The sequence below is a fragment of the Mus musculus genome, chromosome 2 (assembly GCF_000001635.26).
Source record: "Mus musculus strain C57BL/6J chromosome 2, GRCm38.p6 C57BL/6J".
NCBI classification, from domain to species: Eukaryota; Metazoa; Chordata; class Mammalia; order Rodentia; family Muridae; genus Mus; species Mus musculus.
Genome location: NC_000068.7, coordinates 27,731,920 through 27,744,841, shown reverse-complemented (window position 1 = coordinate 27,744,841; position 12,922 = coordinate 27,731,920). Strand labels below are relative to the sequence as shown.

At 54.5% G+C, this 12,922-nt stretch overlaps 1 protein-coding gene across 5 annotated transcripts in view; it reads right to left on the bottom strand.

The window, feature by feature from the left end:
- Positions 1–12,922, bottom strand: part of Rxra (retinoid X receptor alpha) — an 86,875-nt gene that overhangs the window by 18,478 nt on the left and 55,475 nt on the right. For 4 of the 5 annotated variants that reach the window (XM_006497805.1, NM_011305.3, NM_001290481.1 and 1 more), the window contains exons 2-4: positions 7,278–7,543; positions 3,639–3,789; positions 2,899–3,078 (exon numbers count right to left, since the gene is read on the bottom strand). In XM_006497805.1, coding sequence (XP_006497868.1) covers positions 2,899–3,078; positions 3,639–3,789; positions 7,278–7,487 — 541 coding nt within the window. In that variant the 5' untranslated portion in view covers positions 7,488–7,543. Of the gene's footprint in view, positions 1–2,898; positions 3,079–3,638; positions 3,790–7,277; positions 7,544–9,522; positions 9,689–12,922 lie in introns of those variants that run through there. The other variant, XM_030248867.1, reaches the window with a different exon arrangement.

Genomic DNA, 12,922 nt, shown 5'->3' with positions numbered 1-12,922 from the left:
GGAAGACAGAGATCATTAGATTCCAGCTCCAAGGCTTAATGACTGCTGCTCACCGGGGCTGGGTACCTGGGGGCTGAGCTAGCACGGGAGCCGACGGTGCACGTCCTGCGTTCTCTGGGCCAAAGGCCCTGTGTTGGCAACCGGCCTCACAACTTCTCCAAAGGCTGTCAGACTATTCAACTCTTACAGCCAACAGCCCCACCCACTACTCATAGAACTCTCCTAGTGGTTAGCCCAGGAGAACAGAAGGAATCAAATATTAATTCAGTCTGGGACTGGTCCAGATCCCAGGGTGGGGTGGGGGCAGTGTCCAATACCTAAAAGCAAGTAGAAGTAGGGACCAGCTCTTGGGAATCCTCAAAGACCCCTGCACAGTGGGCTCCCAGGATACTCTAGGGCCAACCATCTCAAGAGCAGGGCTGTGGACTACGGCCACAGGCATTGGGAAATAGGATAGGTCTCAGGTAGGCAAGAAAAAGTCCCTTCCCCCAGCCAAGGACCAGACATGGAATGGCAGTGCCCACCGGGCCTAAGGACCTCCAGACATCTTAGAGCTGCCACACAGATATACGTGCAGCCCAAGGGGCCAAGTTGCATGGCTTCTTTGTTTAGGGCAAGACAGAGCTTCACAGGGCTTATACTGAATACTCAAAAATCCAGCTGGAACAAAGAGGCACGGGGGTGCATCTCTCCAGTGGAATGGGTAAAGCATTTCTCAGGTGTCACACAGTGTAGCCCAAGGAACAGAGCGGGCTGCAGTGGAGTTCTCTTTTCTGCACCCCACTTCTACTTCTGTGCAAGACAGGTAGCGTTAGGCAAAGGCATGGGGGGACAAGGACTGGAGAGGGGGTGCTCAGTGCCCCACCCACAGGAAGTACATAGTAAGACCTAGACGACTCCAGACTCCCTACCTCAAGATTTACTGTTCCATTGGGATTAGGGGACATCATGTACAATGCCCACACCTCTGGAAGCTCAGGCAGCTGTAATCTGAATGCCAGCACCCAAGGTTAACCACTGGAGCAATGGTAGAAGGGTCATGTTAGAGCTAGAGAGTCCCTCTCTGGGGTCAGAACTCTAGTGCCCGCCACATGCCAGGTGTGCTAGTAGCCTTGGCTTTCACAGACACTACTCCCTTCTGCTGGCACACAGTACCTAATCTGTCCATGCTCAGGCGTCAGTCTGAACATATCTCTACATGGAGCCATGCTCACCACCCAACACTGGGTCAGGTACCAGCTCCCAAGCTCATGCTGACCAAAGCCAGGGACTACCTGTTTATCTGGTGGTCCATTTCAGGAGATGGGAGCTCATACCCAGAGATCATTAACAGTGCCCATCACCAGGAATAGCACTGAGAAAGAGTGCACTCAGGGCTGAGCTCAGCTCCTGAGAGGCTCATACAGCCTCAGGTCCACCTTCTGGCCGAGGCCCACCCCAGATCTACCACTCAAGGACCTGTCCTCCAGAGGGTATGCTGTATCAGCTACTCCCAGCAAGTGCTCCCTTGAGGGCATGTCCCCAAGGACAGACAATGTACCCCCTCCATTGGCAGAGCACTTCCTCCCTTTGCTTTCTCACTATAGAAAAAAAAGGGAGAGCCAGAAGCTGGGATCTAGCTCAGCTAGACAACTGTGTTATGACTTGGCCCCTAAAGGCCATGGAAACCTCTTATAGAGGTATTGTACCAAAAGAAGGGGTCACTGTGAAGAGAAAAGAAAACTCTAGCACTGACCCTACTCAGGAGTCCCTGAACAAAGGCGACTGAAGAGCTGATGGGAAGGTAGAAGGACACACAGTAGGCATTGGTTCCTATGCACAACCCAGACAGAGGAAGCTGGAGGGGCAGTGCTGGGGACAGCGTGGTATAGAGCCTGCCTCAGAGAGTGCCCAGCCCTGTGAGGCCCAGGCCTAAGACTGATGAAGGAATCTCACCCAGGCACCCATATAGACAGATATACAAACATACAGACAGATACATACACCCAGACAGACAGACAGACAGATACACACACACACACCAAACCAGAGAACTACTGTCCCACATGGAGGACCAGGAGGACACAGAGTAGCTCAGGAGGTCTAGCTATACAGCTTGACATCTGGGACCTCTGGGGAGTCACCTGGACTTGTCACCTAGCCTCCCGACCTCATACATATACATCTTGCTGATAAAACAGGCTCAGAATCCTGCTCCTCAGAGGACCTGTAGGCTAACAGGTAACCCTGCCAGGGATGAAACTGCAAGTGGCCTTGAGAAGAAGGGAAGCCCAAGATGACCCTCACCTGAATTCAGCAGGCTCTGGGAGATACTTGGTGGTCTCTAGGGGCCCCTTCCCCCACTCCAACCCAAATGTACCTTATCTCATGAGCCTCCCTTGCCATCTCCTCCCTAGGCAGGCAGAGATCATGTAGGTACCAAGCCTCTCTTCCCACCTTCCTCGCCCCCACTTCTGCTTCCAGCCTCCTCTGCTGTGCTTCTGGCCCGGTGCTTGCTCTCCAAGCCTCATCTGTCTCCAACACTGCTGGCTCACCCCAGCCATACCTCAAGAGTCTTGTCCTAGGAGCCATGCTGCCAGTGGGACAGACCTGGTCTATCTTGTCTGTTCTAAAATCCTAAAACCTAGCCACACAGCAGAACAGGGAGAGTCTGGTTGGGGAAGGGCTGGCGTGAAGGCAAGCTATCCAGACAGCTGTCTTAACAGCATAGGCCAGGGGCTCTGCTGAGCAGGAGGCACACAGAGAAACCTGCCAGGCTCTACCAGAGTCTGGCAAACTGCAAACTGCAGGCCTGGACTCTGTATGCAAATGCCCCCCACATAAAGAATGCTGAGGAAGGGACAATGGAGGCCCCCTGATGAGAAGAGCATGCCAGGCAGGAGGGTGTTCAAAGCCTACCTTCCCGCTTCATGCCCATGGCCAGGCACTTCTGGTAGCGGCAGTACTGACACCGGTTCCGCTGTCTCTTGTCGATCAGGCAGTCCTTGTTGTCTCGGCAGGTGTAGGTCAGGTCTTTGCGTACTGTCCTCTTGAAGAAGCCCTTGCAGCCCTCACAACTGTATACCCCATAGTGTTTGCCTGCAGGGTGGGGGTAGAGGATGGGTGAACTTAATGACAAGGCCCTCTCTCACCCACGTGTCATGCTGCAGACCAGGGCTCTGTATCCAGGTTTTAGAGTCCTTGTCTGGGCTCAGGCTGGACTCTGATCCTCCCTGTTCATCAGAGAACAGGTCCACCGCTACTACAGATTGGCGCTATGGGTCAGCAGCCCTGAGCACAGCATCCCCAACAATGGTGGTCTTGTGCTCTCTGTGCCTGAGCTATTGTGCCCTGGAAGAGGATGGGCACTATTCTCGGCTCAGGCTTGGCCCAGAGTGGAGGCCAGCAGACACTGCACCTCAGCCATCCATGCCTACATCTTCTCTTGGCATACCTCTAGACCACCCTTCCCATCCTAATGTCCACCTCACTTGAGGACAAAATGAGACCCCTGGAGCTCCCAACCCACCCCTTATTCTATCAGGCACAAGGGGCTACCCTGGGCTCTTGCTTCTCTGTACCCAACCCAATGGAAAAAGCTAGGGAGACTCAGTGAGCTGTGCCCAGGTATTGTGCCCCTGCCCACCAGGCATTCCTACCTGAGGAGCGGTCCCCACAGATAGCACAGATGTGCTTGGTGAAGGAGGCCATATTTCCTGAGGGATGGGCAGGAACCTTGAGGACGCCATTGAGGCCTAGTGGCGGCTTGATATCCTCAGTGCTGCTCACAGGGTTCATGGGTGAATTGAGCTGCAAGAGGAGGAGTGGGGTAGGTTAGCCCTGGCAGGCTGGGGATGGGCACTAATGAGAGCGGGGTCTCCTACAAGGAAAAACTCCCCTCTACAGAGCCTCACTCAGGCCAGAACAGCTACAAGCTAACAGGACCATCCTCAGAGTACCCCCTCATGAGAGCCAGGCCACTGCAGGGTACCAAAGTCCTTACATCTCAGTGATCCCAGCACTCTCGGCACCATACAAGAGGCTCACTTACTCCCCACCACCCACCAAGGAGCTACAGCTGCCATTTAACAATGTGCCATGGGCCCTGGACACATGAGAGCCCGGGCACTCGGCACTCCCCCACCACCCGGGTGAGGACAAGAGGCCCAGGTTCAGGGCTGCAATCAGGCTGGACTCCTCCAGAGTCACACATATCCCCACCACCCTGCATGACAGTGGTATCTGGGGGCAGAACAGGAGAGGAAAGCAAGTGGACACCCCAGACATCAAGCCATAGGGCCCATGTGGCTATCTTGGCCTCAGCACACCCCTCGCCTCTCCCTGCCCGCTGGCCGCCAGGGGCAAGCGTGGGAAACTCACCCTGTCACCCAGGCAACAGCTGCAGCGTCGCAATGACACAGCAGTTTTGGTTCCGCAGCCTCCAGCCTAGCTCTGCAGTAAGCACAGGGCCCAGAGGCGCTTCCCTCAGCCTGCCTATCTGCCAGGGCGTCAGAGCCCGGCTGGGTAGTCCCCCCACTTCTGAAAACCCCTGACAACGGCAGAAAGCCAGCTGTACAGTCCGCACTGGCCTTGTATAGCCCCTGCTGCCCCCCTGCAAGGGGAACCTCCCCGCCTTCCTCAGGGCCTCCTGCCCCATCCCCCACCCCTTTCTCACGGGGCAGGAAAAGAGCAGATTCTGCAGCCCTAGCTGGCCGGCACTGTGACACAGACTGTGAGGTTCAGCAAGGATACCTCATCCCGGTTAGCTTTAGGGGGGCTGCTGGGGAGCCTGGAGATCCACACAGAGAACCAACTCTGAGTGTGTCAGAGGGGGTTGTCAGGACGTGGAAGGTCTTAGCGGCAGGCAGGCCATCTCACTGCAGAAGAGAGCAGCAGTCCCTGTGGTGTTCACTGGCTGAAGGCCCTATGTAGGAATCCTGGGGCGGCAGGGAGACGGGCGGCAGGGAGACAGCCGGCTTTTGCTGGCAAGACTGTACATCCCTCCACTCCACTCACTGTATGGGAAGCCTAACCCTGCAGGTTTCTGGAGGTCTTGGCTCTGGGCAGAATAAACAGCTTGGGGCCCGTGAAACCTGATGTCAGGGCAGAGCAGAGGTTGATCTGTAGCACCGAGCCGGCCCCCACCCCCACCCTGGCCCCGAGAGCTCCACAGTAGGCAACGTGGGAACCCGTGACTTGGAAGACGATTTCTTTGCCCTTCCCAGATTTGAGCTGACGGACCAGGACAGTTTCTATTCTTTCCTTCCTCAGCATCCCCCACGAACCACAGCCCCATCGTCCTGGGTACTTCTGACCCATCTTTCAGGAGACCCAGGACTGGGCAGCCCTCGCTGGAGCCCGAAGACTCCCTGGGTGGGGGCCATCCCATTTCCCCTTTCATATCCTTAGCATTTATTTCAGTTCCACCCCATCACTACTGCACCTGGGTCCCCACCTATCTCTCAGGCACCCTGTCTTCCACTCCTACCTCACCCTGTCCTCCCAAGCCCACTCAGATGAGCTATCCAGAGCAGACCTGCTCTCATGCACTGCACGCTCCCCACAGCCCCGTTCCCCATCTGCCTGGCTATAGCCATCATGAAACACACGCTTACAAAGTCACTGCAGTTCCCACAGTGCGAGATCCTCCCCGTAAATCAGGACAATCAGAGGCCTTGATGCCTTGCTCTCTACATCTGGGCAGTCAGAAATGCTTCCCAGTTGTAAATTACCCAGGGAAGCCAGCATGGACAGACAGACAGTGGGGTCTGGGAAGTAGTGGGGAGCATCCCACTGGGCCCTGTCTTAGTAGAGCCCCCAAAACACATGAGCCACATCAATGGCTTGGGCACCGGGTGGCTGTGGCCTGACATAGCAAGGAACCTCATGGAGCCGAGAGCCAAGAGGGGTCAACACTGAAGCCAGGGAACTATGGAGATCAGCTCTTCATTTACCCTCACTACTCATGGCTTCCAGAGCTAGCAAGGGTACAGAGAAGCTATGATAAAAAAGAGCATGGCCATGCCAGGGGAGGTGGCTGCATGATCAGGCCTGCTTCATGCCTGCACACAGGCAGTCATGCCAGCAGCACCTCAGGCCTTCTGTCTGCTTCTGAAAAGCAAGGTGGGGAGCAGGGGACAGTGTAACAGATTGCTCATAAATAACACCCTAGCCCTTCTATGTGTTCAGATGCTTGGGTTAGCTTGCAAACACACACACACATACACACACACACACACACACTAGGGCAAAGGGGCTTATATGGAATCGACCTAGAAAAAGCAGCCAGATTGTCTGGAGGAGAAGCTTAAGAGGCTCAGACCAGTCTCAAGAGGCTACCTGGTGAGGTGTAAGTGGTCTCTCTACACACCCCCGGCACCAGGAAGGGGGGCACGGATGTCATGGCTCAGGGCACAAGGCTTTGGAAATCAAGGGACACAAAGGTGCTGTTGGCCCTCTGGTTCTAGTGAGGATGGTTCCAGGTATGCCACAGGGAGGTGGCACAGCAAAGCTACTGGGGGTGGAAAACAGAACCCAACCCGAGAAGCTCAGAGCAGAAAGGGGATCCCTGACCTGTTTCAGAAAAGGTAAAAGGAACCCCAAGGAGCTGGTTTTCCAGATGCAGAGTTTCGTGTACGCCAAGGACAAAATCCTGTTAGAAACTCACCAAGACCCTCAAGAAAATAGAAGCAGGGTGAGGCTCTATAAGATATCCATCAAGCATTCAGGGCTTGGGAGGAAGAGGCTGAGCAAGACCCCTAGAGTGCCCACAGCAAGACGAGGGCTCTACCAAGCCCACAGAAAAGGAAGTCACGTCTTGCAGATAGCCACCATCCACAGGGCCACAGAGAGCCAGAGCCCATGCAGAGGCTGCCGCCAGGGGCCTCTGTAGAACCTAAGGGTGGGTTCCCAGGACCAGGATGTGCTTTCCCTGAAGGCCTGGGTATACTGAGGCCAGTGTCCCAGGAAGAGGAACCTATGAGCCCTCAGGGACCACTGGAAGATGGCCCCAAGCCTGGGGAAGCATATACCCCAGAGTTCCACAGTCCTGGGGACAGGCTCCAGGCTGAGCTGAAGACCAGCTGCAAGAAATTTCAACTGACAGAGCTTTCGAAGCCAGTGTGGGTCAGCCAGAGTGAGGCTCAGTCCTACCACTACTCTCGGAGACCAGCTTTTGCTCTGTAGCCCACTCTCATGAAGAAACAGTAGAAATCTCAGTTCTGAACCATTGGTTTACAGCCTACAGGGGAAGCTCCCATTTTCTGTCCCATGTCACTAAACCTCATCCTAGCACTTACCTGGGGGCTACCAGTCCCGAAGCCCAATGTGGGTGTGGTGGGTACCGACATGGAGTGCGGGCCCATGGGGGAGCTGATGACAGAGAAGGGCGGACCCATGCCATTGATGGGGGAGCTCAGGGTGCTGATAGGAGAGTGCAGCTGCCCAGGCGAGCCCAGTGGAGAGCCGATTCCCGGACCCAAGGAGGGGTGCAGCGAGGGGACAGCCATGGAGCCTCGACCCGTTGGAGAGTTGAGGGACGAAGAGTTCACCTGGGTAGAGAAGTCTGCAAGACAAGAATTGGCAGGAAGGAGAGTTAGAGCATCCTCTAGGACCTGGGAATCTCCCGAGGACCCCTTGCCATACTCTAAAAGCCAGACTATCTTTAAGGGCCCCAAGAGATGCCACTGGCATCCATCTTAGACTCTCTGGGTTCAGGACGAGCACAGCAAGCTAAAGGCTCTAATGTCTGTGACCCTTCCCTCTGGACCACATGACCTAGACTTCTGGGTACCACAGCAGGGCAGTTCCGACTACAGGCCCTTGGCCCCTCTCGCTCCACGCCACATGCCAACCTTTCAAGCAGGGTTTCAAACACATGAAAAATCTCAGTCAGGCCTCCCCAACTCCAGAGGCTGGGGAGGTCACCAGGTGTCAAATCTAGTGCCCACAGGCCTGACAGGCCACGGAGAAGACAGTGAGGAGCCTGCACAGGGCAGAGATACACACCATGTTGGGAGCTACAGACCCCTCTGAGGCTGGTGCTCTGAGAATCCCCCTTCCCTCCCCCCGCTTTCTTCCTTCCCTCTCATCTCTCAGTCTTGGCCTTTCCTGCTGCCTGGCATGACACTTGCTCCTGGTAAGTCGAGAACAACTTACAGGCACATGACATGAGTGACTAACCCACCCCAGGTGTGGGTACCCTGCGACTGACCTCACCACTCTGAGCCTAACTTATCCTGGAATGTGAGTAGAACAGGAAGAAGCCCTGAGCAGATGATGGAGGACACCACACAGGCCTTAAGACAACACAGGCACTGTGGCTGTGGCTCAGAGCAGACTTGATGCTGGACAAAGCTCGCAAGCCCATTCTGAACCTGGTGACAAGCACAGTACAGGGTGGTCTCAGTAGCTATACCTGTGCCAGTTCCAAGCCACTGATGGCACAGAGGCCCTGCCACCAGGACCAGCCCTTCAAGAGAAACGTCTAAGACTCCCAGAACTTCTCCCCTCTTCCCCTCAAGAGGAGGACGCAGTAAGGAGGTCCCACTGTGACCAGGTCTGCTATGGTGAGGCCAACCTGGCTACTATGACTGCCCTGACTGACAGAAGGGATCAATTCCATGAGCAAACGAATCTTACTTCACCTGCCAGAAACCCTTACCATTCACAAAACTGGGAACAAATCAGCTTGTTGAACTTAAAAAAAAATAATAAAATTTAAAAAAAAAAAAAAAGCCAATTTAAGAAGTCCAGAACTAGAGGCGGAGGCAGAACTCAACTCTCTGTGAGTTCAAAACCAGCCTTTACAAAGAGCAACCCTGTCTCAAAAAAAAAAAAAAAAAAGGGCAGGAAAGATGGCTCAGTGGTTAAGAGCACTGCCTGCCCTTCCACAGGATCGAGGTTGGGTTACCAGCACCCACATGCTGGCTCACAATTACCTGTAACTCCTGTTCCAGGGGGATCTAATACCTTCTTCTGGCATCCATAGGGACTCTGTGCACAGAGTATACTCACATACATGAAGGGAAAACACCCAATACATAAGAAAAATTTAATATCGGAACCAAGGCAGTGATGAGCACCTACTGGCCACAACATCAACTACAAACCAGCTCTATAGGCTATTTAAACTCCGTATGGATTTGAGAAGATCCACAGGGAACAGAGAGTGTGTCTAAAAGTAACAAATACAAAATCTGATTGCTTATACGAGCCAGGAATGTCTTTGTGCCTTTGACATAAAATGAATTACTGTGACCACGTCAGAAAAGTCTCCACCTCCTACCTATGACAGAGGAAGGATCTGGGAAGGTTCATGGATAAGAACTGCCTAAAGGCAAACTTACTACATCTGCAGCTGCCCCTAGACCAGGCAACCACAACCACTGGGATACCTGGAAGCCACTGGGCCGACCCATCATAGCCACACCTCCCCTGTGCCCTGCCCTTCCCATCCCATGCTGTGTTGCATTTGAGGTGTACCACTGTGATGCCCTACATAGCACCAGTCTAAGCCCTCACTGAAAGACACATTTTGCTGACCTTGAGCACCTTCTGCAGGAGTTCCAGAAGAAGGCAGGGGAATGCTGTGGTACCAGGAAGGAGCTGGGCTGGGCACTCTTCCTGGTCTTTGAGAACAAGATGAGACCAGAAGAGAAATCCCTCTGAGTCCTCAGGCTCTTTGCATCCCCTGTTCATGGGTGGGCTTGGACACTAGGAGTGGCACAGGGTCTAGGGCAGCTTGTCACACTAAGGGTGGCTCTCATTTGCTACTGTCCCCAAACACTAGGGAAAACTGGCCATGTTCACGATATAAGAGTGTTTCCGCCCAAGGAGCCATGGAGGAATCCTTGCAGCCACAGGGGACAGCTGGGGTAGGATGTTCAGGCCACAACTGGGTCTGTGTAAAAAGCCACAAGCCAGAGCTGCTCCTCTGGCTCTGGGCTTTGCTATGGGAGTAGCAGGAAAAAGCTTCAGCAGGAGAGAATGAAGGACTGAGGGAGGGAGGGAGGGAGGGAGAAAAGCAGACTGTAAGGCTGCCAGCTACCTATGGGCTGTACCCCAAAGCTCCTCTGGCCCTTCAAGGCACTGCCCATACATGGCTCAAGATGGAAACTGCTAAGGAGGGGAAAACCCAGTGGAGGAGAAAAGAGGCCAAGGTGGCACAGGCAGAGACTTCAGGAAGAAAGTGAGACAGCAGGAGCAAGAGCCAAGCCTCCAGTCTGGGAATGTGGCTGTCCCTGTGTGAAGGTTCCCCTAGGCACCCCTCCCCCAGCCCTCCCTCATGCCTGCAGCCTGGTGGTAGACAGCCAAGCCTCAGACAGTTGTTTCAAGCCGACTGTAAGTCCCCAGGGCTCCTGAGTGGAAGGGGCTGCCACCAGAGCAATGCCTACCTTGGCAGATCCCCACAGCCCCAGGCCTCCACCCCAGGCTTTCCTGTTTACAAAGAATGTCCACTGTAGACACCTTCCCAGAGCCTGGGTGACAATAGGCTGGGTGTGTTTTCTGGAACCTTCTGGAGGGAGAAACTTTCTAATCAGGAAGTGAATGAGCAAGAAATGCCTTTACATCCTTGCAAGGAAAGCCTCCTGGTTCATCTTGTATGTATGCAAGCCATGTGCACGTATGCCACGTATGCGTGTATATATACATGTGTGCTGTGTGCATGCTCTGCTCTGTCTGGCACTTAGCTGTCACCACTCTGATAAGCCATGGCCTCCATAAGGCACACTTTTGACAGCCTCACCTTGGACTTGCAGGGGTGTTAGCACCAGCTATCTCCACTGCTTAAGGAAAACCTGCACAACCCTCTGGGATCAGGGCTTGTAGGATGGGGCCTAGGGCTGCAAAGTGCCAGCTTCGGACCTAGGAATCACAGAACACACATACTCCCTGTCCAAGAAGTGGCAGGAAGGCCTCAGGAACATGAGTAGGGGGGCAACTGAATTGCATAACTCTAAAACCTCAGATTACGAGTCACAAGGACCACCACACACAACTACAATCCAAAATACCTCTGCAAAACCACCACTAACATAGCCAGGAGGAATTCAGCCAGGGGGCTTGCATGTGCCTCATGGATAGACAAAGGATAGAAAGTCCATCTTCACAAGGAAGCTGCCCATCATCCCACACACAGCATGGGCAGCTGGCACTGCCGTCCAGGAAGGGTGAGCGGAAGAGGGGCAAAACTGACCACACTGTGAATGCTTGGAGGTTTAAGTAACAAGCCAGCACAGAGCAGAGATAGACTGTCCCAGCCCAGCACCCAGGACCATTCCCTAGTCCTCAAAGGGTGGGTGACACTAATAAAACTGAAATACTGAATGCTGAAATATTGGTGACACCTCTGGTGACTTCAAGATGCCAGGCACTAGTGAGGAGCACCACCCCCACCAGTTCCTATGCCATACAGTGTCTGCAGAATGCCTGCCAGCAGCAAGACCCACAGAAGGAGGCCCAGGGAACCCCCACGAACTTCCTTCCAGCCTCTGCTTGACAGGAAGGGTACACAAAATCCCAGCCCACTGCAGCTGGTGGGGTGAGGAAAGCCTCACAACCAAGGTAGCCAGGGAACCCCAGCTCCTGGAAAGGGGAGCTCAGACATGCACAGCAGACTCTAAGCAGGCTGCGTGTCTGTGTGTCTGGGTGAACAGTAGTGAGTGGACCATGTGGCTGTTCTATTTAGAGCCTGGCAGGAAGGACAGATGGGTCCAATGGAGAGCACACAGGAGGTGGGGATAACCTGGGGCCACCCAGGAGGGGCCTGAGGAGGGTATCCAGCATGCAGCCAAAGCCCACATAATGAGCTGGCACCAGGATGCCTGTCATGTTCTAAGCAGTGCCCTGATCCTCGCCTGGGGATACCCCCCGGAACTGAAACTTTGCAGTGGGTCCTCAGAGCTTCCTGGGCTGCCCACCTCCAGCCTCCACCTTCCTTTAGGAAGTACTGCTTCCCCTGAAGCCCTGGGAGGGAGAAGCGGTGGTCCTGGAGAGCAGCAATGGGAATGTGGCAGGGACCATGGCACCAGGGCTTGAGGGAGGCCAAGGGTGGTCAGAGCAGGAGGGAGGAGGAAGGCAGGTCACAGGGACCTCTCAATATTGCTGGGTCTCAGTTTCCTTCTCTGTAAAATGGTCTGGGGCATCTGTGCCAGCCCAGAGAATAGTCTCCAGTAGCCCTGCGTGCCCAACCCTACTATGAGCCTGACTCCCTGAGGAGGGACTTCCCAGTGGCCACCTCCAGCTGTGAGCTGTCTCCTCTCCCAGGGTCAGCTTACTACTCTAGGGGCCTGTTCTGGGATCACCATGCCCTTTGCTCAAAAGCCCCAACCAATATCTCAGCCTCCTATCAGGAAGCCTCAGGCCAACGAGACCCTCCTGGGTGGTCAGAGAAAGTGAGACTGATTCCAACCCAGTTGGAACAGGCAGCCCACCACAGGGGCCCCTCAAGCAGAGAGAACTGAACTGGTCAGAAGTGAGCCAGTAAATAACCTCATAGACTCAGACCCAGAAAGTCTGTCGGCACATGGGGGCCAGAATGCAGCAGAGCCTCTTTCTGAGCCTGTGATGGCCCCATCCCACAGAACCCTAAGAGAAGCAGCAGGGAGAGGAAAAGACAAAGGCACAGTGGACAGAAGTGCGTTCCCTTCACCCCTCATCACCATGGTAACCACAGACAGCAGCAATCCCAGGCACCCATCTGGGCTCTATCCCTGCATGCCCCACAGGAAAGGGTTGACCAGTCCAAAGCTAACTTCCTGGCCCTGCCCCATCCAACCAACCTTTAGCATGGCAGAGATGCCCCAGAGGCCCAGTGGGAGGGTCAGCCATGATCATCCAAGAGGTCAACATTTGTCCCTGTAGCTAAACACCAGGCTACTAGGAAAGAGGTAAGGATGAAGTTGGGGGGGGGGAGCACACAGTAAGCTGAACTCAGAGGGAG